Source organism: Empidonax traillii, unplaced genomic scaffold (assembly GCF_003031625.1).
Source record: "Empidonax traillii isolate 1590-97213 ecotype Southwest subspecies unplaced genomic scaffold, ASM303162v1 scaffold4:size3804566, whole genome shotgun sequence".
NCBI lineage: Eukaryota > Metazoa > Chordata > Aves > Passeriformes > Tyrannidae > Empidonax > Empidonax traillii.
In genome coordinates this window covers 3586519-3614185 of record NW_020955197.1, presented here as the reverse complement: position 1 = coordinate 3614185, position 27667 = coordinate 3586519, and the positions used below count along the sequence as shown (strand labels likewise).

Sequence of the window (27667 nt, the reverse complement as noted above, 5' to 3'; positions counted from 1 at the left end):
AGAACTCACAATTGATCTGAAAATGGAATTTGCCTTTTCCTCTCTAATCTTGTTATGCATCCTAGATCTCAGATATTACAAGTGTTTCCTTCTAGGGAATTTTAAGAGGTTAGCTATAATGTAAGCCCTGAAGCTGTTAAGTTTAAGAAAAGAAATATTTTCCTCTTCCCATATAAAAGAAGGCAGAATTCCCACCGGTTTTGTCTGTGGTAGACTTGATTTATTAAAATGGCAAATTAGATCACTTTTAGTTCAGTATGGAGTTTTGTTTTATGTGGAGTTTGTGTTGTGTTCAGTGTATGTTCCATTCAGTGTATTTCTATAATGGTAAACTGGTGATAAACCATGGCAAGTGCACGAAAAAATGGTCTGTCTAGATTTGTATATTTTGAAGTCTTGTGGAGTAGGTGATTCATGCCATGTCACCAAACCAGAAGTTTCATCTTTCAAAGGCTTCGGAGCTATGATATATCATCCCTGTCAAAAAAATCTAGTTTTGAAAGGTCCAGATTTGGTGTGAGTAGTGGGACCTGGGGAAAAAAGTATTGCAGTGCTGAGATTTTTGTCAGTAAAAGCACCTCATGTTTCATGTGAGTGATTTTTTTGGTGAGGAGGAAGATTATGTTTCATCAAGTCAAGTAATCACTGACTCATCTTTAAATGGTGAGCAGTCTTTTGTTCATTTGTGCCTGGATGTTGCCGATTGGATTTTCTATGTAGTCATTTGACCAAATAAAATAACAGAATCACAGAGTGGGTTGGGTTGAGTTGGGCTGGAAGTACCTGAAGGATTATCTTTTTTTCCACCCTGCTGCCATGGGCAGGGATACCTTCTACCAGGTTGCTTCAGTCTGACTTTGGACACTTCCAGGGATGGGGAATCTGTTCCTGTGCCTCACCACCCTCACAGTGAGGAATTTCATCCTAGTAATCTAAATTTACCTTCTTTCAGTTTAGAGCTATTGCCCCTTGTCCTATCATTGATCAAATAAAATTTGCAGTTTCACATTCTTAGAAGTTCCTGAGTGTTTTATTCTTTCCTTAAAGAGTTAACTGTAATCAACTATATAAGTGACTGGAGGGTGATAAATATACACAGGATTTCTAAAACCATATTTTGTTGGGTCTCCAGGTCAGGTGTTACTAGTAAGAAACATCACAGCAAACAAATTTATAGGCAATGGAAAGAATCTTACTTCTTCCTGTGCAAACTGGGGCATTGGCCATCAAACCTCCATATTTTTACAAGTCCTTATATTGGCTCCTAAGCCAAGTTTGGAGTCTTATTACAATAGTTCAGATTTAACAGGAAGAGGGTATAAAGGACACATTGCCAAGTAGTGATAAGTAAAATAACTAGGCAAACAACAACACATGGTCAAAGTTCCTGACATTAACATGATCTACAGAGCAAGGTTAATTTAAGTGCTCCATCATAGTTCCTCGTAGGAAAGTTCCTAGTAGGAAAAGAGAAAGAGAAAATGCCCTAATGTAAATCCAGTGATTAAAAAGAAGGCACTATCCATTTGGTGTGAATACAGTGTACTTTATCATGGGCATTGGTAGCTACCCATGAGTAAGTGGCCATGGCATCTTGAGTTGCTGCTCCAGTAGTAGATAAAGCCATTAAAATTGGTTGTCCTGGGTGGTGCTTAAGCTTAACTGGATCTTTACCTTCTCTTTTGTGTAAGGTCTAATTAATCCTCTCACCCCTAGCCCACTCCTGTACTCATGCCCGGCCCACCCTTCTCCCCCCACTGCCAGCAGTAAAGTGGCTGCCATTATTTGGTTGGATGAAACCAAGCTTGGGTAAATAACTGAACTACTGTTTTAAAACTCTTTGTGTGCTTTTGGCTGTGTCTTGACTAACGGCTTCTGCTTGGGTTAGTCTAGATACAGTCCCCCAGTTCAAAGTGAGAATACTTACGGGATCTCCCGTCTAGTCATTTAACTGATCTGTTAATAACTTTGATATCTCAGTTGCCGTATGTGGCACTGTTTTGGTAGCACTTTGCTGACCATAACCATCATATGTGGTTTCAATTTTAATTAGGAGTCCAGATTCTACATCCTGCAATTCCTCCAGTTAGATTCTTTTTCCCTCCTACACATCCCTAAAGCCTCTTAATATGATCATGCTCGGCAGCAAGCAGCCCCTCTGCCTGCAGCCTGTTTTCCTTTTCCTAATCACACTCAACAAGAAGCAGCTCCTTCTCCAGAAGCCTGCTTTCCCTCTCCAGGGGATCCAAACCCCCTGACCAATAAGCAGCCTTCGGGTTGAGGTATCAGGGTTCATAAGAATCATTTACCAGTAGGAAAACCCCTGGTTCCCAGTATCCCTGGGCTTCCTCTTCTGCAGCTACTTTCTGCTTCAGAGCAGTTGGTGCCTGCGCTTCTGCTGTTTATGCCTGCCCTTTTACAGCCTCTCCCTTTTTCACAACTGGCTTTTTTTTCTGTGGGTTTTCAGTGAGCCTTCTTAAATGCCTCCATTGGCTGTCCCCTAGTTCACTTTTTGAGAATGTCGAGAGAAGTTTCCTGATTATAGGCTAACCAGATCTCCAGCTGGAGCTGAAGGAGTAGCTGGAACAGCTTGAGGGCCCTCAGGACCTTCTGCCGCTCAGGAGAAGAGATCCCAAACCTTTTGGTGCTCTTCTGTCCTCCCAGCCACTTGGGTACCAGTTTTTTGAGAGCAGCATTGGGCAATCTATCCATCAGCTCCATAGAAGAGATCCCTTATTTTCTCCCTTCAGCTCATAGCATATTTCACCAAGTTTCAAACTCCTTCCCTGACCTAGTCATATAAGGGGGATTGACATGGGGATTCTTATGGGGTCTCCCCTTTCCAGGGGAGATAAACGCCTTGCCCATTAGGCAGCCCTCTGGGTGAGGCATCTGGGTTCACCCTGGACCACTATCATTTACCATTAGGAAAACCTCTGGTCCCTAGTTTCTCTGGTCTTTCTCTTCTGATAGGAGGATCCTGTCCCCCACCAGTTAAAACATATTCTGTTTCTGACTCTTAAGGTTGCTTGCCATACTTCTCTTGGAGTTTTGCTAAACTTTCAGCTGAATACAGTACTGACTTTGTAGTTATTTCCTTCTTCTCATCCTCCCTACCCTCCACTACTTCCATTTTAATTAGAGGTCACATTGCCAAGTGTTTTCTGTGCATGGTCTCCCTGTGCTCATCTAATTCCTTACTGGGTACAGGGACAGAGAGCTTAGTGTTTCGTTAGTTGCTCTCTCTAAGTTCTGCAGCCTTTCACTTGCTAATTGCTGTTGCAATTTCTTAACTAATTCCTTAACTGAGATGCTGTCCAAGACCTTGTACTCCCCTCTCCAGCTTCTTATCCCTCCTAGGGTACCTATGTCACTCTCAGTATATTCTCCCACTCTGAAGCCTTACAAAGTTCAAGGTGCATTCTTCTGATAAGGTCTCTTTCCATATTAAGGAGGGATTCCAATTTCATTCTCTCATTTTGTTCTCTATCTAGACATTTTTGTAAGGGGTCAGCCAAATCTTGTAAATGTTTTTGTAAAGAGTCAACAAAATTTTGTAGGAATTTGTTTCTTTCATCTTGCTGTCTATCCAAAAATTTTATTAAGGAGTCATGAATCCTTTTATCCTTTTATCAGCACAACACGCAATACTCCACATTTGAAGATGAGGATGAGGTAAGCATTGTCCACGAGTGGAGAGTGGTCAAGATTCAGTATTTCCTGGGCCACAGTATCTTGCTCTTTCTTCTTCCAGATCCATCTCGTCCCCCAGTCAGAGATAGAGAGATCTGAGCCCATCCTGGCTATAAACAGCCATCTGTGATGCCTACTGCCATGACCCACTGGCAGTAGAACAAAACTCCCACATTTATCTACCTACTTCTTCGGGTCTCTTTACCTAGCTTTTGAAAATATATTTTTTCATACTTTAGAGGCATATTGCAGCTAGTATGCTCTAGGGCAGTGTGAGAAAAGGATATGTGGTTTAATCTACCAGTCTCTTTTGTGCCTGTCATACAAGATTGTTTTGCACTGTTTTTGTGCAGACTTTTTTAACCGCAGAGAGGTTGCAGGCAAGGAATGTTATTTTTTAAAAATAAAAATAGGCCTTAGACTTCTAGTCAGACATAGCAAAAATTGCTGTAATTATATCTAGACTACATACTCCTTTCTGTATTAAGTCAAGAAGTTTGTGGGTTTTGTTCCTTTCAAGGTTAGGGTGTTTTGCATGTCTTCAGACATTAAACAGATTTTTCTTGTGGTGGAAAAGGAAAATAATGGCGTATATCTCATTTTAGTTGATACCAGCTGGCCATGAGCATTTTGTGTGTGTGTATACCACACCTAACACTAGCAAAATACTTACCTTAATGAGCCAGGTCAGCTGGAGGAGCTGATTAGCTCATACTGTTCTTTCTGGGTTGAGTCTGTTTGTTCAGCAAAATGTGGCTGTGTTTTTCCCAGGACTTTTGAGCAACATCATCTGGTTTGCAGACTCTGAGGTATTACCACTTCAGGACCACTAGTTACACATCAAGGGGATATTTTGCAAGTTACTTTATAGAATGCATTTTTACTTTGTTTTATTTATATATTTCTTATGTCTACAGAGTAATGCAGATTGCTGTAGGAGAGCTGTAGTTGGTTACTTTCTATAAATGCTGCTGCACTATTTCTGGTACTAAAAAATAATTATGATACTTTACAGTTGACTCTGGCCGCTGTAATACTAATGTGGAGAGTGTGGAAGACATCTGTATTATATCTGTGAATGTGACTCATTTGCCTAACTTTTCTTATGTCATGGGTGGTTTCAGTTCAAGGGGTCAACTCTTCCTTCAGTCTGTCCATCTCGGAATATGAGCAGTGAGGTTGTGTCTTCCTCTTCTAACGGTAGACACAATAAAGCAGTAATTGGCCAAAATATTTTTTCTGTCTTAAAATTGAAGCTGGATACTTGAGCCTTTCTATTCTTTGCCTGGAATCTCAATATTTTTGTTAAATATTTATTAAAAGTAATTTCAACACATTCTGTACATTTTAGACACAAAAAGTGAAAGCATGCCCTTTCTTTGTCAGGCGTGGTGTCATCCTGTACCAGTCAGTAAGAAACAGCCATGAGGCAACTACTAGTTGTGATGGGGTTTGTGTTTTGGATTTTTGTTTGTTTTTTTTTCCTAAGTACAGAGAACTTTTTTTCTTGATGCTGTTAAAGTGCAGAAGTTCAGAAAATTTGGTTTTGAAACAGTTCTATGATTAGGGTGATTGTAGGCTTTCATGCATGCTCCCAAGTTGCTTGTCTAAATATTTCTAACTTTAGTTTGTTACTACAGGCCGTGCAAAAGTGGTTCTTTGTTTCCATTTTAATTTTTGAACTCATTAATTAAAATAGGTGATTGAAAAAATAATTTATTGATAGTTGTGTTTATTATGGCAACCTCCAGTTTTAATGAAATGGTACTTCAAATGGTACTACTGGGATGCAGAAATACTCGTTTGACTTTCTAAATACTTAGGGATAGTTAATATCTGTGTGCTTTTTGTTTAACTGGTTACATACTGTAGGCTTGTTACATTGCTCACCTAAGTGCTTCTAGTCTCCTTGAAAACTGATTCATATAAATATCTAAAAGAAACTGGAGCTCTGTTGCAAGAAAAGAAGAAGGAAAAACATTGAAAAAGATGTGAGAAATGGAAAAGGAAGCAACATGTTTAAACCAAGAAATTTTAATGTAGAGCTTGCATTATGCCTTGGAGGGAAAGAGAGAGGGGGACTCGGCAGGGAAGAATATAAATGTTGGGAGACATCATGTTTCTTTTGTAACTACAAATTCTTGTAGAAGGGCAAGAAAGGGGAAGGAAAGTTTTGGGTTTTATTGTTACTACAGAACACATTTCTTTGTTTCATAATACCGTGATAAATGCTGTGGTCATGGATAAGGCTGGGGCCATTATGCAGCTTTTTCCTTATTTCTGACTGGACTAGATACTAAGCATTGGAGGAGTGGGGGTCACTGTTGTCAGTCTTGTATTCTGCAGACAGTGCATTTAAAAAAAAAAAAAAAGAGTGAATAAAAGAGTTGATAAGTGAGGAGTTAGTAATTTAAAAGAAGCTGGTGCCTGCCTTTTGCAAGTGTCTTGCAAGGTCTTCTGATATTTTCAGGCATGCCTCATCAGTTATTTTACAAGGACAGAATTAGAAGAAAATGTTGCTCGATTTCAAGAACAACATCCCCCACCAAATCAAAGCTCATCTAACAATTTTCTTTGAAATGCAATAGTGTTGAAAAAATTTCATTGCTGGGGAACCAGTGAGCATATCAGTGTGCGATTTGGCCAGTACTGTGTATGTGGTAGCAAAGGTTAACTACGTTAGAGCTCAGAGTTATGACTCTGGAATAATGAGAATAAGCCATTTGTTGAAATGCCTTTATTTTGTGCCTTCCTTTGTGCTTTAGTTTCATTATTACCTTAACAAGAAAAAAGGGTTTACTAGGAAGAAAGAAGACAAAACTTCTCTGTGATATTTCTATCATGTTGCTTTTTTTTTCCTTGCAGAGAACCTGTAATCACATAATAAAATATTAATAGCACTGCTTTTAAAAGATTTAGATCCTAGCTTGAGCATATGTATGTAGTGAGTTCCTGTATGTACTGTGAATGTATAATCGATATAGTTGTTCTACTCTTAAAATAAAATATGGTGTTCCAAGCACACACTGTAATTAGATTCTACTTACAGAGAGGTGTGTTAAAAACTATTTTGCAAAAGCTTATGTGTACTGAGAAATATAGTTTTTCTACTTTGTTGTATGGGACAGGAATGTGCTTAGTGTTCATGCAGTTTGGAAGTCCAGAGAGTTCCTTGCATTCTGACTTCCTTTATTGGTTTGGTTGAGGATTTTTTAAATGATACATTTTATACAAATAACTAATCTAAGAGTAGTTCTCCTGGCATGCAGAGCTACAGCTGCATTTAATGTTTTTTTATGATTATTTTATGATTATTTTTTTATGATTATTTTCCCCTCACAGCTTCCCCCAGAACTTTGTGGAAAAAACCCAAAGTACTGCAGTGGCTAACAAAATCTTAATTCATGCATATTTATTCAATGCATAGATTGTCACTATTGGATAAATACAGGATTTGAGGGTACTGGTAATGACTAGTCCAAATAGTACTGTAAGGTCTAGTTTTTTTTCTTACCTAATTTGCTCTAGTGGGCCAGGACTGTATGTGAATGTAATTAAAAGTAGAGGTTCATAGAATCAACAAATGTCTTTGGGACATTGGAAGGGACCTTAAAGATCTTAGTTTCACTCCCCTTATATCACAGAATTATTTTTTCAAACACATTTTTAAAATGACATATTTAACTAGAATTGTCAAGCAGTTTATTTTTCTGGTGTTTTTTTTGTTTCTGTTAAAAAAAAAAAAAGCAAATCTCAGGAACTGTCATACTGATGAGATGGGCATATTCCTTGATGCTGGGTATTAGCTGTGAGGTGGGGGAATGGGATATGGCCTCATCTTAGTTCAGTAGGATGGTGATACCTTACATAAAACTTTTAGTAACATTAGCTATTGCATTTTTATTTCCCTCCTCTGCAGAGAACAAGTAATGCAGATTTTCCCTCTGGGGACCCTGGAGTGTACCAGTTGGATGTTACTTTAAGAAGAGGACAAAATCTAGCTGCCCGGGATCGTGGCGGTAAGTGTGCTGTTAAACACTGCCATAATGATTAGGAAGCTACATGTTCATGATGTAAATTTATATGAGGGTATTAAAATTACGGTTAAGCTGTGAGTTGTGTGTTAGTTCAGCTCAGCTTAAAACTTTGTAGTTCTTTGACTCGAGCATGAAGTGAAAGGAGCTAAGGCCAGTTAAGCCCACACAGGTGGAGTAATAAGATTTAACTAATATTGGTTTAATACTTATGCTAGACAATTTTCCTCTCTTTTTTAATATTTTAAAATGAGAAAGGGTCAGTAGATTTATTTTAACCATGTAGCTTTGTGCTGTCTTGCTTGCACCTGGGCTGTCTTGCTGCATGTTTTATTCCTTGACTGCTTAATTGATAAACACTGGAGCTGTGTTTAAAAACAAAACCAGTAAAACCTCTGTACTGAATGTGTCCAGGCTTTGCCTGTTGGTCACTCTGCCAGTCTCATATTAGCATTTTTTAGTTTGCTTTCCAATATGTATCACACACATAGTTTAGATGTAGAAAGGATTCCTAAGAGGTGTCTTTGTTGAATACAACTCAGTGTCTTTGTCCATACAACTGTAGCTCATATTTAATATTAGTTAAGTCAGTAATCCACTTTCTGAACAGTGATATAAACATGATAAATCCGATTAACAGCATATCTGGATTACCTGTAATACATTTCCTGTGAGATAGAAGAAGCCATAATAAATATTTAAAATAAGTAGCATTGCACAGGACCTTTCCATGCTTACCTGATAAAGTTATATGACTGTTTTTAGATCTCAAATATAGTAGCAGAAACCTAGATAGCTGTTTACATGAATAGGAAATTACTCCACTGATACTTATGTCACTGAAGCTGAAATTTTGATACACTCACTATTGCAAGAATAAACTTTTCTTCCTCTAGATATATTAATATTCTGTCAAGGTTTGCTTGACGTTCGTTAAACACAGACACTTAAACGTTTTGTTGCATGAGCTAGAGAGACTTCCTTAGTTTCTGAATGATGTGTTGAAATTAAGTCACATCTATTATTCATATTATTTATAAATGGCTAACAATTTGAATGTAAACATCATTATTCATATGCAAGGAAGACATATGTAGTTTTTTCTCCCACAGTACAGGAGTTTAGGTCTAGACTAAATAAAGAATAGAAGATCTGATTCCTGAGGTGGAAATACCAGGTGCTGTATAAAATGTCAAGTGCTTTAAAAGGTAATTTCAGGAAGCTGCTGCTTCAGCAGCAAGGAAACCTCTTAAAGCTAACTGGGAGGCAACATGGCAAGAGTGGTATTTTCTCAGTGCTTATTATTCCCAGAGCCCAGAATCAAGGGTTGCAGTCTTCTCCCACCCTGTTTCAGAGCCAGTAATTTGCTTTGGATGGTATATACCTATATGGTGGGAGCCCCCGGTGGTGTAGAGGAAAACACACTGCACTGTCACTGCAGAGACCCAGGTTCGATTCCCGGTCGGGGCCCCTCCCCGGGCAGATGGAGCTCGTTAGCCTGTAAGGCAATCCATCTACGTCCTGAGGACCTCGCTGCCACCGTCCAAGCGTGCTTGGCCCCGGCAGATGAACCTCAGGATTAAAGGGTGGGCTCAGTTCCGCGCACACTGTGTCTCACCTAAAAAATCCAATGCGCAGGCTGGAAGGTGGAAAGACCTTCCCCGGTTCTTCGTTCGCGAAGAGACTGGCCATTATATACCTATAACATTCCGGAAGGCTGTGCAAGTACTGGTTCTCCTTTTGAAAAAGAACAGGGGACGGTTGTTGGGCTCTGGAACCACAAAGTAGTCTTGTAACTTGAAATCTTACCAAAAAAGCAAGATGCATGGATTATATTTTGCTCCTTTCCTGAATTTTTTCTTGTCCCTGAAAAAGCTCAGCACTCCCATCTTGACCAACCAAGGGAATGTTTTACCAAGCCACTGCAAGCTTGTCAGGAAGGAGAGTGTACTATGCACTTTGTTGAAGTACAGATTTTCCTTCAGACCAGGTGGGTAGTACAGATGTGCTCCCTTCTGCATTGAAGGTTTTAGATCTCAACTGGGTTTGGACCTCCAAACTGAGCTTTTTTTTTTAAGAGCAAAATACAGAAACTGCACTTGGTACTAGGACATCAAGCTAGGACCCATCCACTCATGACTGAATGTCCTGGCTCCCATCCACTGCGTATCTACTTGTTTTCCTTTATGGAGCTACTTGGAGTGAGTTTTTAGGAGCACCTGCAGCATTTGAATTGAGGAGACAGTACAGACATTAGTCAGGCACTTAGTGGATTCGGATGGCAGCTCAATAGGAAGTGTACAGAAAGGGGCTTGATTTGGGTAGTCAGTTTTGTCTAAATAATTTTTTAACTATAATAGTAGCCTTTTTTATTACTTGTTTAATTTATCACTGATAATTAATATATCTGGTGGTGTTTCACTAAGAAACTGGGCATGTAAAACTGATTTCTGACTGGAAATTTTTGTGGGTGCACAGGAGATTCAGTGAAGATAAATCTACAAAAGGCACTGAAATGCAAAGAAAACACATCTAACTCAGAAGGTCTGTGCTGCAAATTCTCGATGTCTGGGAGGGCATTAGAAGGATGTAGTATATGTACCTGTCCTCTTATTTGTCTATTAGCATCTGCTTACAGCCCTCATGGAGACAAAGCACTGCACTCACAGGACCTTTGCTCTGGGCTAGTATCAGTGTTTCTGTGGCACTGCCAGCCTGCTCCAGCAGTGCTTATAGCAGATATTACAACACAGAAAGTGATTAGAGGACAGTCTGTGAAAGGCACGGTGTAAGAATGTATATCCAAATGCTAAATGGAGCTACTGAGACAGATGTGATGTATATTAAAACATCTTGTAATATTTATCCCAGGACTGTCTTAAAGAAGTCTTATAGTATAAGTCTGTAACAGAATGTAACACCTGATTCTTCCAAAATCTTTCTCAGATCCTCAGCTGAAATCTTACAGTTGAATTTTCTCCTAATACAGTGAATTTCACTCTGAAATAATCCTTGAATTTCAGTTCAGTTTTAGCTTTTTGTTCTCCAGTTCTTGAACTGCAGTTTCACGTAACTTTTTTAAAAACCTGCTGCTGAATGTATTGCAGTCTTGGAATTCAGAGTTGAATTCTCATGTCATGAATGTTCTGCACAATTTTTCTTCCTCATATTTATAAAAAGAGATACCACAACATACTCAGAGGAATAGGGGGTAAATTAAAGCTATATTTATGTGGCTAGAAATACCAGCATTAATCATAGCTATTATTTGATAAATGGCACCACTGATAGTCATAACAAAGGAGGAACAGAACATTCTTCATGAGAAGACCAGTATCTTGCTGTTGTCTTCTCAAAGGACTGAATATACTTCATTATAACAGACAGTATTATGTTCAGGAAACTTCCCTTGTCCAACCATGGAGGAGGCACTCTGACAGTCACACTAGCATCACTTGAACTAGGACCGAGGCCCCTTCGCAGCTACACACCCCACACTCACACAGTCAGACCAGGTTTCGTTACCAGCTCGACCCTAGATTTCCCATGGCAGAGTATCAGACATCCTGATCTTTAAAGTAATTTGATCTTGGTGCAATAAGTAAATCACAAAATAACAGCTCGAGCTGGGTGTCTGCAAGGAGGGAGGATCCCCAACAAGGAAACCCTGGGCTTTTATACCCTTACAGTCCAAAAGTCTGTGGGTAGTCAGCTCCTGCTGTGTCTCTGAGTGTCTGGTCCCAGTGCCCTTTGTTATGCAAAGGGTCAGCAGTTCATGGCCTGCTTACATTGTAGCTGCACCCTCTGAATGTATTGCTCAACAATACTATGTTGTGTGCAGTATGACAGAAGGAAATGTAAGCTTCATTTTAGCTCCTCATCTTCACTGGAATCCTGTCTTCAGTCTGATCAAGCTTTCCTTTCATGTACCCTGCAGCTGTGGTATTGTAACTTCACCTAAGCTATGTGATGAGACAGTTTACATTTTAGCTTCTGGCAAAATCCTGTAGTAACCTCAGATGTTTATAGCATATTATCATGGTTTAACTCCAGCCAGCAACCAGGCACATGCAGCCACTTGTTCCCTTCCCCATCACAGGGGTGGGGGAGAGAATTGGAAAAGTAAAAGCAAGAAAATTCATGGGTTGAGATACAGTATAATAGATAAAGCAAAAGCTCCACATGCAAGAAAAACAAAACAAGGAATTAATTTACTGCCTCCTATGGGCAGGCAGGTGTTCAGCCATCTCCAGGAGAGCGGGGGCATTAGAGTTACTTGAGAAGACACATGCCATCACTACAAATGTCCCCTACCTCCTTCTTCCCTCTCACTTCACATACTGAGCTTAATACCTTTTGGTATGGAATATCCCTTTGGTCAGTTAGGAGTCAGGTGTCCTGGCTGTGTCTCCTCCCAATTTCCTATGAACCCCTGGTGTCCTCGCTGGTGTGCCAGTACAAGAAGTGGAAAAGTCCTTGGTTCTGTGTAAGCACTGCTTAGCAGTAACAAAAACATCTCTATATTATCATCGCTGTGTTCAGCACAAATCCAAAATGCAGCCCATCCTACCTGCTATGAGGAAAATTAACTCTTTCCTAGCCAAAACCAGCATACATATTTTTAAGAGCTTTTTCTGCAGTTAACATTTTTGGGTTAAAAAGTCCCTTTTGATTTGTTGCTGGTATCTGACTGCTTGTATGTGGAGTTTATGTGGCTACTTTATTTTGGTAGCATATCTTCACAGATGTTTGCAGTATCTTAAATGGGTTTTTAAAGCAAACAAAAAAACCCCTATTTATTTTTGCTTTAAAAGAGGCTCATCTTGAGAGATGCAAACTGAAATGTTATAGCACAGTTGGTGAAAAGGGGAATTACCTCTTAGTCATTGGCTTTCTCTGATTCTCTTTGGCCTAAAGAAAGATATCAAAATATTCTTTTAAGTGTTTTACGTATGCTTTCCTCCCAAGTGTCTCCTTGCTTCAGTGGAGCATGTGATACACTCCCTTTCATCCATTTTGAGAAATGTATAAGGTTGGTTTCCTTTTCCACTTTAGACAAAATTGGGAAATAAGTAGCACAGGTTAATCCCATGATGAATTTGTTGCCTTCTGCCTTTAAAATTTATATTATTTTTTTCTTTTTTTTTGGAAGTACTTAAATATTGACCTGATCTTCAAACAGCAATAGGAAAATACTTGTTCTGAGCACAAGAGAAATATTTATTGGCATTTTCATGATGACCAGAAGTAGTATGCGTTCTGGTTGAAATCTCACTGGAAGAGTTCCTGGAAACAGCTGTTGATCGCCATCTAAGATCTTGACCTCTAAATGGAAAATACTGCCAGATCTATTGTGTCTGTCTCTGCAGGAGACAGTTCAGTAATGCTTCCTAAAGCTAGAAAACCGGTCTTTGTAGAAAGAGCTGAGGGGTTGATCCTTAAGTGGCTGACTCTTGCACCTGTACCCAAAAATGGCAAGAGGAATGCCAGAAATAGTGCACTTAGTGCTCTGATGCAGTGCAAAGGCTTGCATTTCAATTTGATAAATTTACCATTTCTGATATGAAATATTTATGACAGTAATAAGCTAGCTGCCTAAATTGAGAATAACTGGGAGAGATGACTGTCAAAACCAGGAGAATACGAAGAATTCTAATAGTCCAAGAACGTTCACACAGAGTTTACTTTTTATCTGGGGAGTAAGTCTGTATACATCTGCAGAAGAAGAAGGAATAAAGAAAGAGAGAGAAAAAGAGAATATTACAGCTACTACGGGAGTCCTGTGCAAATCCAGCTTCCATGTGTCCAGGTGGCAGGGTGTGCAGAAGCATGTTGCTGTTTTTATTTGCTTTAGCGCCCTTGTGACTACACCTCCCCTCCCCCAGACAGGACTTCTGATATGGTATGGGCAATGATCCCAGGCTGTTTTTGACTGACAGCTTCTCTGGGGTTGCCCAGTGAGATTTGCAGAGGCTGGGATATGGGATAGGACATAACTTCACCTTTGTGAGATTCAATCTGTTCCTTCTTCCCATCCCCAGTCCCGCCAACACTTGAGTTGGTCTGAGCCAATAATTAATATAATAATCCAATGTCCCACAATATCAGAAAAAATAGTTATGAAGTGCAAAAATAACTTTCTAGATTTTTCAAGCATTTTTTGATTAGTTGCTTTTAGGTACTCAAAATTGAAACTGTCCATTTGCAGTACTCTAGGAAAGTTCATTTGCAGCAAAGACAGTGGTTGCATGGAGATGGACTGTGGGCTAAGTAGGTTTATTGTAGTATCAGAAATCACAGCCCATATTAAACAGCAGGCTTCCTGTGTACTTTAGGTACAGTCTATATTTTATGATTACTTAATTAATTTCTGATCTGATTGAAGTAGATACTGGAATCTCCATCAGTGTGAGTGGACCAGAATTTTTTCCGCTTTAATAGTTACATGTCTAAATAATATGTAAAATATATTAGAATCCTATAAAAATTCAGTAGAAAGAAAACAATAAAATAATCTTCTATTTCTTGTGAGAAGTGCTGTTAATACATTTCTCATGTTTTCTAGAAAAGGCCATTTAATGAGTTGAGTTTTACAATTAAAAATAGAAACTAGAGAAACTCTCCAGTAAGCGCTTATAAATAGCTGTTCAGAGTGATCTTGGGGGCATTTCTATGTATTTTGGTTACAGGTCAATTTAGAAGAATAAGAGGGATTCTAATGAAACTTGATAATATACAGTGTAACATAAACTGTCAGTAAGAAATGATGCACCAAATTGAGCAATGTGGTGTTCCTGCCCATGGCAGAGTGGTTGGAACAAAGTGATCTTCAAGATCCCTTCCAACCAAACTATTCTATGAGTCTATTATATAACTTAAAGGAGTCTAGTTCTCTAAAAATGCTTTTTCTAGGTTTTTTTTTTTCCCCTCTTTTAAGACATCATAACTCCTGTATGCCCATTCAGCTAAACTCATGATCCAGTATAAAAAGAGTAAATTCGCTATTCAAATTTGTTTGTAAAACTTTCCTGCTGTCGTGACAGCATTGTTACTCTTGTTGAGTACTGGTAGAGAATGCTTTTGGATTAGCAAATGAATACAGAGAAATCAAGGCCAGCTTCAAGGGCAGAATCATTCTGATCTTAGCTATCTAAAGTAGTATTTTGTAGTATGTGTCATTTCATGGCGGATCCACTGAACCGTACAAAGTAAAGATCTTGTATTATCTCAGTCTGTCACCTAGTTACTCTTCTTACTGGCTACATTTTATTAACAGCATTTCTAATTGCAAGGTGTCCCTTCCCTTTTGTTTATGTTCAGGAAGAAATTTTTAAAATAAAACAATCCTGTCCATTAATCCCATCTTCTGCAGTCTTTTTGAACTTCTCCATTGATATCCTTGCAAAAAATATTTAGGAAATAAAGCAGGGAAAAGTGTTTACCAGGGTAGTTATTTTTCACTGTTAATGAAAATCAGTTTGAAAGTATTAACTCATCTTCATATCAGGAGTGTGAAAATAGATAATTTTTAATCAGAATACTGTATCTTGACTTCTAATGGTGCCTGCCTTCTGTATTGATTTTTAGCTAACTTGATACAGTCGTATCCTTGGTAGCTTTCACTGTAAAAATGTGAGAGTTTTACCAACAGGAGATGCTAACTATTCTACTATTCAGTTGTCAAGACTCTGTGCTGGTTTATGTGAGGTTTTGTGACTATAAAAATTAAGAGACAGTTATTCTGTGTTTAAAAATTATTTGAGCATTGACTGTGCTCAGAATCTGAGTTTAACCCTGGAAAAGGAAACTGCTGTGTTTCTCTGCACATTACAGCCCTATCTGGACTGCATAGAAGTTCAGATTTATGAGAAGAACTTGCTGTATATTTATTCTGAAATGAGATAAAGCATATATATACATCTATATCTATATCTATATCTATATCTATATCTATATCTATATCTATATCTATATCTATATCTATATCTATATCATCTATATCTCTATATATCTAGATCTATATCTTTATCTATATCTATATTTATATCTATCTGTATAGTTATTTAGGTTTGTGTCCTAAACAGGAAAGTGAATCATAGGCACAATCCATCCCTGAGTGATCTTAGTCTCAACATATGCACAAAACACAGTTAGAGACGGATGAGAAAGTGTTGGGAACTTAATTTCATCCACAGAAGAGTCCCACTTCTCATAGCAGTATCATGATGTGAATGCTTTGGTGTGAGCTATGTGGCATGAGATTGAGAATGAGGGAAGAGCTGGGCTTAAGTGAGGGCAGTCTATTATATACTAGCACAAATTCTTGCGAAGGCCAGAAAGTTTCCTACTATTCCACTAAGAGCAGCAGGAGATACTTATATAATGCAAGGTAGAGTTTACTATTGTGTTGCCATTATTCCAGTCCATTAGGGTTTATTGGCATGGGGGTCACACTGTTTGCCTGCTGATCAACCAATGCACTTTGTCCAAAGCACACACTGCATGGCTTTGTACTTGTTCTTGTGAATTGTCGTAGTTAAGACGCATCATTTGGATTCTTTTTCTCTCAAACTGTGAAACTGTAGCTGTGATTCCATTTTCATAGAATCATAGAATCATAGCATCAGATGGGTTGGAAAGGACCTCTGAGATCATCAAGTCCAACCCTTGTTCCACTACCACTGCAGTTACTAGACTGTGGCACTAAGTGCCACATCTAGTCTCATCATAAAAACCTCCAGGGATGGAGAATCTGCCACTTCCCTGTGCAGCCCATTCCAATGCCTTATTACCCTGTCTGTAAAGAATTTCTTCCTAATACCTAACCTAAACCTTCGCTGGCAGAGCTTAAGACCATGCCCTTTACTGATAGTTGCCTGGGAGAAGAGACCAACCCCAGCTGGCTACAACCTCCTTTCAAGGAGTTGTAGAGAGTAATGATGTCTCCCCTGAGCTTCCTCTTCTCCAGGCTAAAAAACGCCAGCTCCCTCAGCCTCTTCTCACAGCACTCTCTGGGCCCAGCCCTCCAGCCAGTTCCTGACCCAGCACAGAGTGCCCCTGTCCAAGCCATGGGCTGCAGCTTTTCCAGGAGTATATTATGGGAGACAGTGTCAAAGGCTTTGCTGAAGTCCAGATAGACACATCCACAGCCTTCCCCTCATCCACCAGGTGGATCACCTGATCATAAAAAGAGATCAGGTTGGTCAGACAGGACCTGCCCCTCCTAATCCCGTGCTGGCTGGGTCTGATCCCTTGTCCATCCTGTAGGTGCTGTGTGATTGCACTCAGGATGATCTGCTCCATAACCTTGCCAGGCACTGAGGTCAGGCTGACAGGTCTGGAGTTTCCCGGGTCCTCCTTGCAGCCCTTTTTGTCCATCGGCGTGGCATTCACCAACTTCCAATCATATGGGACCTCCCTAGAGAGCCCGGACTGTTGGTAAATGATGGAGAGCAGCTTGGCAAGCTCTTCTGCCAGCTCCCTCATCACCCTAGGATGGATCCCATCTGGTTCTATAGACTTGTGAGGATCCAGGTGGCTCATCAGGTTACTGTTTCCTCCTGGATTACAGGGGACTATGCGGCTTCCTGCCTCTGTCTACCAGTTCCAGAAGCTAGTTGTCCTGAGGACGACCTGTCTTACTGTTGAAAACTGAGGCAAAGAAGGTGTTAAATACCTCAGTCTTTTCCTCATCTTTGGTGACTATGTTCCCCTCCATGTGCAACAAAAAATGGAGGTTTTCCTTGCCCCCCCCTTTTTTCTATTGGATATTTTGCTTTGGATAACTCTTGTCATTTTTACACAAAGTACTTTGCGATTCAAGCTGTTAATAAAAGCTTCTGTTTCCCAGTGTATTTCAGTGTGCTTATCTTCTGCTATTTGTCTCATCACTGCTTGAGGTACTATGATTTTCCTATTTGCTGTTACCCACCATCCTTCAGAATTTATGTGGGATTTTAAAGTTTTAGCTAGCTTTTCTTTCTGGGCCTGGTACTCCAAGGTTGCATCTGAAAGAATCACACATTTTAATGGAGTAACTACTAGGATGCTTTTCTGTTCCACCTTTCTAGCAGCTTTATCTGCTTGTCGATTTCCAACATCATTGGTGTGTTTCCAAACTGATGACCTTTACAGTGCATAATATCCGCTTTGATTGGTAACTGAACACTTTCCAGTGGTTGTTTAGTGAGGTCTCTATACTTGATAGGAGATCCTTGTGGTGAAAGGAGCCCTCTTTCTTTTGAGGTAGCTCCATGGGTGTGTACTACTTCAAATGTACATTTAGAATCAGTCAATTGTTCTTACCTTCAGACAATTCTAGGGCTTGCTGCAAAGTGATAAGCTCAGCTTTTTGTGCTGAGCTTTTAACACTGAACAGGTTAGCTTCAATTACTTCCATTTGGGTTACTACTGGGTACCTGGATTTCCGCTCTCATTTGCGCACAAAACTGCTACTGTCTGTGAATAGTGCCCAGTTTGGATCTTCTATTGGAGTGTCCCCTGCTGAAGTCAACTTTCTCAATAGTTTTTGAACTCTTGTGGGAGGACAGTCTATGTTGATTGGGTTTTACATCCTGTCTGGTGACTCTCCCATTCAAAGCAAACAGAGATTGACTTAGAGTTGCAAGGGGTGTGCGGAAAAAAGCATCCTTAACACCCAAACCAGTGAACCACTCATCAGACACCTTAATTGTGGTTAGAAATATATAAGGATTTGCTAATACTTCATGTATTGCACTGTTTTATTAGTAGCTCTTGTACTGGTCTGTATTCTTTAGTATGCGGCTTTTTACTAGTAAGATGAGAGTATTATATTTTGACTTACCTTCCCTTAGTAATCCATGTTGCACACATTTAGTAATTAATGCCTCTTACCCTTGTCCGGCATCTAATTCCAAAGGATATTGTTTCAGCCATACCAGTCTGACATCTGTTTTCAGCCCTGGCTCTGCTGCTTTTGATCTCGTCAGAATTCCAAAGGCCCACACCAATGGAATAACAGCTTTTCCCACCTCTTCTGGGATTTCCTTTGTTGTGTTTGGTTGTTGTAACAACATAAAATCCTCGTCCAACAGCATCTTACTATAAAAAATTAGATACTTGTATTTTTTTCATTTTCAAATATTATCTCTTCCTAACAAAACCACTGGGTATTCAGGCATATGTAGAAATTGATGTGTTAACCACTGTTTACCTGTGTGGAATTTTTAGAGGTTGGAAAAAATGGCAAAGTTTTGCTTTTCCTGGTTGCACAGTGGCATTTATAGTATTTTGGCTCAGAGCCCTTATACATATATTGAGAACAAAATAAACTGCCCTGTGTCCACCACAAAAATCACCAGTTCATTCCTCAGTGTTTAGGGGTCAGCTGGACATGCCTCCCCCTTGTGCTTTATCTAATATAATTTTAATAGCATAATTGCCTTTGGAATAGTCTTTCATTCCACATATATATGATCTCTAATAACTGATCAGTAACTTCCTTTAAACTTAATTTTTAAGATCCTGCCAAGTTAGTGGATGGAAAATGATTATCTACTGTCCCCTGCTGGATTCCTTGAGCATGCATTCTTTCTCTCTTCCTCGCTTTCCTCTGCAGTATCCCCACTTTTCGAAGTCAAAAGCTTTGTCCCAGCAGAGTACCAAAAATTCTTGCCAAATACCCCCAAAATTGTCGAGAATAATAGAACCCTCTAACACTGTCGTTTTAGTGTTAGAAAGCAAGACATTAGTTTATTTGCAGCATAGGGTGTGTATGTGGCCAACAAAAATCCTCTCTCCATGCAGACACCAATACAATACTTTTTCACCTATTTTTACATTTTTAACAAACAAGTTATTATTATTCATTGGTTCTTCGTTATATAATTCTCTTTCATTAGTTACTATTCTACCCTCTAATGGTTATTAATTTCTCACTAATTTTCTATGCTAAGTAAGTTGACATCTTTAGTCTTTTTAGTGTTTTTTTTTTTCCTCTGGTAGGGACCTTCCTGGACATATACTGAATCTCTCGTTATTTCTTTTCTTTATCTGCTGGTTTCTGCAAAATGTCCTTGGTAGTGCATTCCAGATGTCCAGCAATACATCTTTCTCTCTCAGGCTTTGTTCATTGAAGCATATCAAAGTTTAACAAAACTTTGTCAGTTTTAGTACTTTAGTACTTTTTTAGTACTTTAGTACTTTTCCCAAACTATGTTCTGACAAAAGTAGCTTATAACAATTTTTTGCTATATGCTGACTAAAAGTGATATGAAGCCTAACACAACTTATGATAAATTAAAACAACCAATTAAAAGTTTAATTAAAACTATATATTAAACCCAAATATCTGAAAAGCTGTATCATTCCAACAGTAGTTTGACTTTGGTCATATGGAGTGAAGGGCAGAAATACCGTAGAGGAACATAAATGCTTTTGCGTCATCCTTTCCATCTCACTAGCACAAGTTATGAGGGAGTAATCTCAAGCTCCCCTGTGCATGAGGTTTATTCTGCTCCCTGTTCCTGTCTACTAGCTCAAGGACTGGTTTCCATGAGGATAACTGGTGTTGCTGTTAAAGATTGAGGTGAAGTAGGCATTAAGTACCTCAGACTTTTCTCATCCTTGGTGACAGTGTTGCCCCACATGTTCAATAAAGGATGGAGAATTTTCTTGGACCTCCTTTTGTTGCTAATCTATTTACAAAAAGACTTCTTATTATCTTTCACAGCAGTGGCTAGATTGAGTTCTAGCTGAGCTTTTACCTTTCTGATTTTCTCTCTACGTGACTTGACAACATCTTTGTACTCTTCCTGAGTTGCCTGCTCTTTCTTCCAGAGGTCATAACCCCTCTTTTTTCCCTGAGTTCCAGCAAAACTCTCTGTTCAACCAGGCCAGTCTTCTTCCCTGACAGCTCATCTTTCAGCACATAGGGACATCCTACTCCTGCATCTTTAAGATTTCCTTCTTAAAGTATGTCAAAAACTCTATAATTTCGTGATCACTATGCCCAAGATGGCTTCTGATCACGACATCTCCCACCAGCCCCTCTCTCTTCATAAACAGCAGGTCTACCAGGGCACTACCCCAGTAGCCTCACTTACCAGCTGCAACAGGAAGTTATCTTCCACATACTCCAAGAACCTCCTAGACTGCCTCCTCTCTACTCTGTTTTCAGCAGACAACTGTCAAGTTAACATCTCCCACAAGAACAAGGTCTGGTGACCATGAAACGTCAGCCAGCGACTTACAGAATACATTATCTGCCTCTTCAACCTGGTTGGATGGTCTGTAACAGTCGCACCAGAATGCCTTGTTAGCCTTTCCCCTGATTCTTACCCAGAGGCACTCAACCTTATCACCACTATCCTTGAGCTCTGTACAGTCAAAATGCTCCCTTAATGTAGAGAGCTTCTTCACCACCTCTCCTTCCTCACCCGTCCCTTACGAAGAGCTCCTGACCATCCACTGCACTCCACTTATGCAGTCGTTTCACCATGTTTCTGTGATGGTCACTGTGTCACAGCTTTCCTGCTGCACAGTGGCTTCCAGCTCCTTCTGTTTGTTACCCCTGTTGTGTGCACTGGTATAGATGCACTTCAGCTGGACTACTGATTTCACCCCCAACACTGGCATACTGCCTCCAGGCTCATGTCTAGTGAGCCTGCTCTTATTCCCTTCCCCTTTCAAACCTCTCCATTCAACCCTTCCAATTCACAAGCTAATATCCTTTTCTCTCTCTTTAGATGTTGCAGGCTGTCGGGGGATGACTGATTTTGCCCTCTCCTACCTTAGTCATGCAAGATTTCCTGGTGCTTCACTGCCAAACGGTTTACACAAAGGCTAAGCCTAACAGGATTCCTGAGGTTGTAGAGTGGTCCCGAGGAGCAGTGGGATGGGTGCACCACCCCGTGGTGTCCATATTCAAAATATTCTTCACGTTACACAGAATTAATTAAAATATCTGATCTTTGCCTTCAAAATCACCACTACTACTTGAATAACCAAGGAACAAGTTAGTTATGCTAGACAAAACAGTTTTGTGCCACTGAAACTCTGCCCCAAAAATTATGGATGGAAATGACTCTAACGCTGTCACATGAGACCCAGGTTTTCCACTTCTATAGCTTTTTGAAAGGGAGATATAACTTTAGGTGGAGAATACTGACATCTTCTGGCTGAATGAAATAATGCAAAGAGCTCCAGTCTTACCCTCCAAATTTATGTTTAGAAGAATGTGTTGCAGTTTTAAGAAAAGCAAATGACTGTATTTCCCAGTAGATGAAAATGCAAACTTCTAAAATATACCAGGCTTTTGGAAAGCCTTAATAGTAAAAAAAAAAAAAAGAAAAAAAAAAAAAAAGTCTTGTCTTATAATTTTACTGCTGTTCATGAAGATGCAACTGTTATTTATTGCTACAGTTATTGTTTATTTTAAGATAGACTTTGACCAATTAGTCACAGATGTGCTCTTGGAAGACTGCTATTCTTGGTGCCCACCCAGGAGTCCTCCTTCCACCAGTTGTTCCTTGTGACACCAGACCCACATTCCATGTATTCTCTGTTCATGCTATATTTAACATTTTTCTTTCAGTACCCTTTAGGGTTGTCTTTCTGGTCACACTTAATTTTTACTCAGTTGTATTGGGGGGCTTAGACCTGTGCTCTCTGGTGAGTAGGTGATCGCTGCAAGAAGCATGTTGAGAACTTTATGGACTGCTTTAGAGTTAATTTTCTCATTGTGAGTGTTGTAGGAAGTGAGTCTTTATGGAAGATGAAGCCTGGACACATTAAAGTCAGTGAAGAGTTATGCTAGTGGTGTCTATATGTCTTTTAAAAGGCACAAGATAATTAGGTTAATGTTATACAGGAGTAATATTAACTATATAATCTAATTTTGTGGTTGCATTAAGATAATATCCTAGCCTTAAGAAAGACATAGTTCTGTTAAGTAAAACCAGCACTGCAGTAGCCAGTATTTCATGTGTGACTTTGGGAATGGATTGCAAGCAACAGAAAGTGATGCAAGCACCCATTTGATATTAACAGAGTCATTTTCCTGAGTAATGACACCCTGGAAAATAATAGATTGTGACAGTAAAAAAATCCTTTCATCTGATGCTGTTTTCAATTTGACTGTCTATAGAAATTACATGTAGTTCTGTTTGAAGTAATTTAGTCTCCATTGCCTTACTGTATTACAAATATATAATTAATAGTATATGTGTCTTTAACAGGAACCAGTGATCCATATGTCAAGTTCAAACTTGGAGGGAAAGAAGTATTTAGAAGTAAAACAGTACACAAGAACCTCAATCCTGTGTGGGAAGAAAAAGCTAACATTCTTATAGATAACCCAAGAGAACCATTGTATATAAAGGTAGGACACTATCTTACATATATCGGACAAATTACAACAGAAGAGTTATTGAAAGAGTTTAATTTTGTGATTTTTGTATCCTGAAAAGTTTATTGTACAATAGTGCATTGCTAAAGACTATTTAGAGTGAAAATTATTTCAATTATGTCTGTAGAATAATGATATCAGCATTTTAAAAAGTGGCAAATATAGGTATTTTTATTTATTTCAGGTCATCATTGTTTTGTATTTTTTAGTGTGTTATTAGCAGAAGGACAGAGAAAATAAACTTTCATGGTGATGGCATCCCTTTTATTTATGGAAATATTGCATAATTCTGATATGAAGCATAATCTTTTGCATTAGAAACAATTCTTTGCTGAGGTCTATTTAAGAATTTGTCAAGTTGTATGCCTGATTCTCTTAAATTTTCTAATTTTTCAGTTTGTACTGAACACAGTGGATTTGCTTCTGTATTTCGTAACATTTTATTCTCTTAAGTTTTTTTATATTTTAGCTCTCCTTAAGATAACACAAGTGGTTTTGTGATATTAAAGGCATTTATTATTCTGAAATAACAAATAGCTTGAGTTTAAATCAAAAAGAGCACAGAGTAATAAGCAGCACTGCCACTAGTAGTACTTAGCTGTCCATATGGAATGGGAACTAGAAAAGCTGTGATCATAGTTTTGTATGCATAGAACAGAAAGTTGCTCTTTTGGCCCCAGAAAAGTTTGTAGTTTGTAGTGATCTATATCCAAAAGTGATCAATAATTGTGTAAAATAAAAAATTAAGTTCTAAAAAATGTTATTAGAAAAACTGTAGTCTTATATTCTAAGTAGAACATGCATACATCACAAATACTTGAAAAAGTAGGAAACTTGTCTTACCTGTGTAATCCTTTTGAATTGATATGAAATTATATGATGTTTAGATCAGTATCAGTCTTAATCTAAAATTTGTGACAGATTTTTTAACTGAAATATCGAGTTGTAGATTTTTTTAGTAGATGAATGCCACTTAAACAGCCTTTAAGTATTAATCTGTCCTGTGTTTCATATATTCTCCTCAGATAGAGTACATCGTTACTAGAAAAGCCTGAAATTGAATTAGAATTCTCAAATGCCATTTTCCTGCTGTTACTATGCTTAGTGATTCAAAAGGAATGAACAGGTGCCCAGTACGGTGAAAGAGAGAGGAAGATGCAAAAAAGGTCACTTGCAACATAGCTATCAGTTTTGGTTTACCTATGCCAAGTACCAACCCTGCAGTAGGGTAACAAGGGAATAGGTGTGTATGTAATTATTTTTTCCCTAGGAAAACTGTGTCAAGTGGTATAATGTTTATCATGGTTGCATTCTGAACACGCTTGTGAAGTATTTCAAGTTTTATAGCTTGTTCAGATACTCTAAGACATGACTGAATTTTACTAAGTCAGCTGAAAAGGCTTATTTAGTTTCCCTCTTGGTAATTTGTAGAATTGGAGAAAGGGAGGAAATAATTTGACTTTGCGCCATAAACTGAGATTTCATCATTTGCTTTCTTTTCCAGTTAGAATGAATAATAGATGTAGAAAATGTGAGAGTGCATAAGGTAGATCAATGCATGTGAGAGACTTGTGCTCACATACTTGCATTCAAACCCTTTGAGTCCTGCAGCAGTGTTGTAGCTTTTGGGCCATAGGATTTCTGTTACTGCTGTCTTAATGCAGTCCATATTAAGGTATTTGTGGAAGATGAACCTCTTTACCTCCTGGAAATGAGTTTCGGTAATACAATAGTTGAAATATTTGCATTAAAATTGAAGAACTTGTACTTAGCCCTGTCATATCTCAGTTAAATGTTCTCCTTACAAAGCGTTCACAAGTCTCGCTCTTACTTAGCTGAAAGTATATTCTGGTCCTCATAAATCCTCATGACAATGCTTAAAAAAAATCTTTAATTTGCCTTGAAAGTTGATTTGTTGTTCTTTCTTCTGACTTAGGAAGGTGTAACCCATCTCAGTTTGTTCTATTCAATGTACTGGCCACAAATTCCTGTCTGGATATCAGTAAATTTGTCCAGATGCTCTCTCTTTAGGTAGGAAATTAGCAGGCAGGGTTCTCATAGTAGATTATTAAATGCCATTGTTTCCTTACACATATCCATTAAATTTTAATCTTAATTGTAATATTTCTTACCCTAGAAAATTACACAACCTTCAAAATGTACAATTATATTATTCCTAATACTAATGCAAGTAATATGTATATTGTGCTGTATAAATAATAATATATATAAATAATAATATAAATATAAATATATATATAGTTTATATATATATAAATAATAAAAGTAATAAGGCTGTAATAACCCACTTTTCATAACCATATCCTGCCCTCCTGCTTCCATTTTTCAGAATTGATAAAGGAATCAATGTATAGCAAATCAGTGATTCTGCTTGACTTTAGGTGTTCTTTTGATCTTCCTTCTTTCAGTGCCAATGTTTATCAGAATGCTTTCTTTTTTTATAAAATTGATCTTGTTCACATATGTAGTCTAATAGTAGTATACACCAATGTCTCTACGTGATGCAGTCTTATTAAACAAGCAGTTTCAAGCTTGATTTTCTGGCCAGGAAGTTTCAGGTTGCTTTTAGGTAATCGTGGTTTAACAGGTGAGAAACATGAAGCTATAACTCTGGAAAAAGGGTTTCAAGAACCATGAAACTGACTTCATAAAGTCAGAAAAGCTCAATAGAAAAAAGATTTCTAGTATTGAAAAATGCTCCTGTGCATCTTAGGTATTTGACTATGACTTCGGACTTCAAGATGACTTCATTGGCTCAGCATTTTTGGATCTGACATCGTTGGAATTAAACAGGTATGGCACAAACAAGCCTGCAGAATATTTCTGTATGGCTATCTGCTAATACATGTTTTTGCAAATAGAACTTTATGGGAATTGCAAATAGAACTTTATGCTAGAAAATAATTATATCAGAGAATATTCTGCATTGGAAGGGACCCACAAGAATCATTGAGTCCAGTTGTGAATTGAATGGCCCATATGGGAATGGAACACCTGACCTCGGTGTTTTTAGCACCGTGCTCTAAACAACTGAGCTAATCTCAGGGTTTATACATAAACGTACTAAACTAACCAAGGAAAAACACATAGGGTTAGGAAAGTGCTTTATTCTGAAAGTTTATATATTAGCTGATTACGAACAACATTTTTATAGTGTCTGTGGAGCGGTTAGTTTTATAACCACTTTAATCTTGTTTTTATGCTATCTTCATTCACAGCATAACTACCTGCTGTTTGACTTTGTTTTTTCTGATATTTAATCCATTAAAATCACAGTTCTGATTTAATTACTTCAGTACATGTAAGTACTTCATGAGTAAAAGCATTTGGTATTTTTTTTATGAGCATTTAGACAGAAACACTTTGAAGTAGAAGTAGGGCAAATCTGTGACACTAGTTTTAAGTAGTTTCTTATAAATGGAGATGCCTTTAATTCTCATAATTCAGAAATTCCATTATCTGTGAAATATATCCATCATATATCAAAACAATGGAAATCAAAATAAATATGTACTTTTTTGTTTCCTAGGCAGACAGATGTTACCTTGAGTCTGAAGGATCCTCATTACCCTGACCATGATCTGGGAAGTATATACTTGTCAGTTCTGTTGGCTCCAGGAGAGCAGCGAGAACCGGTAATTTTATATTTTAATAAGTGTGATCACTCCTTTGATTGTTCTGTGGTTGGGTGACTTAGAGCACAAGAGTAAACCTCAGATTCTGAGATTAATTTGATTTTTCTAATTCTTAAAATAGCACTGAACAGTGTTTCTGGTATAGTACAGCATGCTTCATCTGAGTTGGATCCTTCCTGAGATAGTAGTGAGGAATCCAGATGGAACATAAATGCTTATCAATTTCAGTTAAAGTCAGTTACAGGTGAATGGTGCTGATTAAAACTGGTTAAGAATTTTGGACCTACTGCTGCTATGTCTAGGTAGGAATATTTGATTCCTATTCCATGCTGAAAATAAAGCTGAAAAAAGGTAAAAAGTGTTTCTGCTTTTTGACATCTAACGGTAACATATTATTTGATGTTTTTCAGTTTACTGTTTACATGTCAGTTATGAAATGGTGTGATTTTCTAGGTTTATTGTGATTCCTTCATCAATCTTAGTTTTCTGACCTGCTTAGTTGTAAGTGAAAATATTTTCCAGTTTTCTAGATTGTCCTAGTTGTGACAAACTCTGTGTCTAGTTGGATTTATTTTACTACCTTTTTGTATGTTGACTTTTGACTTGGGTGGGTAGATAACTATGGCAGAAATAGCAGAGATGGTATCTCACTTAGTAATGATGGCAGGAGCACAAATCCATCACAAACAGCCAATATGATTAAGCAATGAATTGTTTATTAAACACACAGTGCACATTTTATGCATCTTTGTACCCTTGTGGGTGCAGGATTAAAGTCTTGGGATTGGATAGCCCAGCCCGTCCACAAGTCCATGCCCCACGTCCATTGGACAAGGTACAGGGCCGACACCCTGCACCTGGACACCAGCTCCCACCCCACAACACGAAGTAGCTAC

The 27667-nt window shown here is 38.4% G+C and overlaps 1 protein-coding gene across 6 annotated transcripts in view; it reads left to right on the top strand.

Moving 5' to 3' along the window:
• MCTP1 (multiple C2 and transmembrane domain containing 1) overlaps positions 1-27667 on the top strand; it is a 177412-nt gene that overhangs the window by 6524 nt on the left and 143221 nt on the right. For all 6 annotated transcript variants that reach the window (XR_003570587.1, XM_027878239.1, XM_027878247.1 and 3 more), the window contains exons 3-7: positions 757-762; positions 7615-7712; positions 22946-23088; positions 25850-25929; positions 26666-26771. Coding sequence is in view for 5 of the 6 variants with exons in the window: in XM_027878239.1 (XP_027734040.1) it covers positions 757-762; positions 7615-7712; positions 22946-23088; positions 25850-25929; positions 26666-26771 (433 nt within the window). In the remaining variant the exon portion in view is untranslated. The remainder of the gene's footprint in view (positions 1-756; positions 763-7614; positions 7713-22945; positions 23089-25849; positions 25930-26665; positions 26772-27667) is intronic.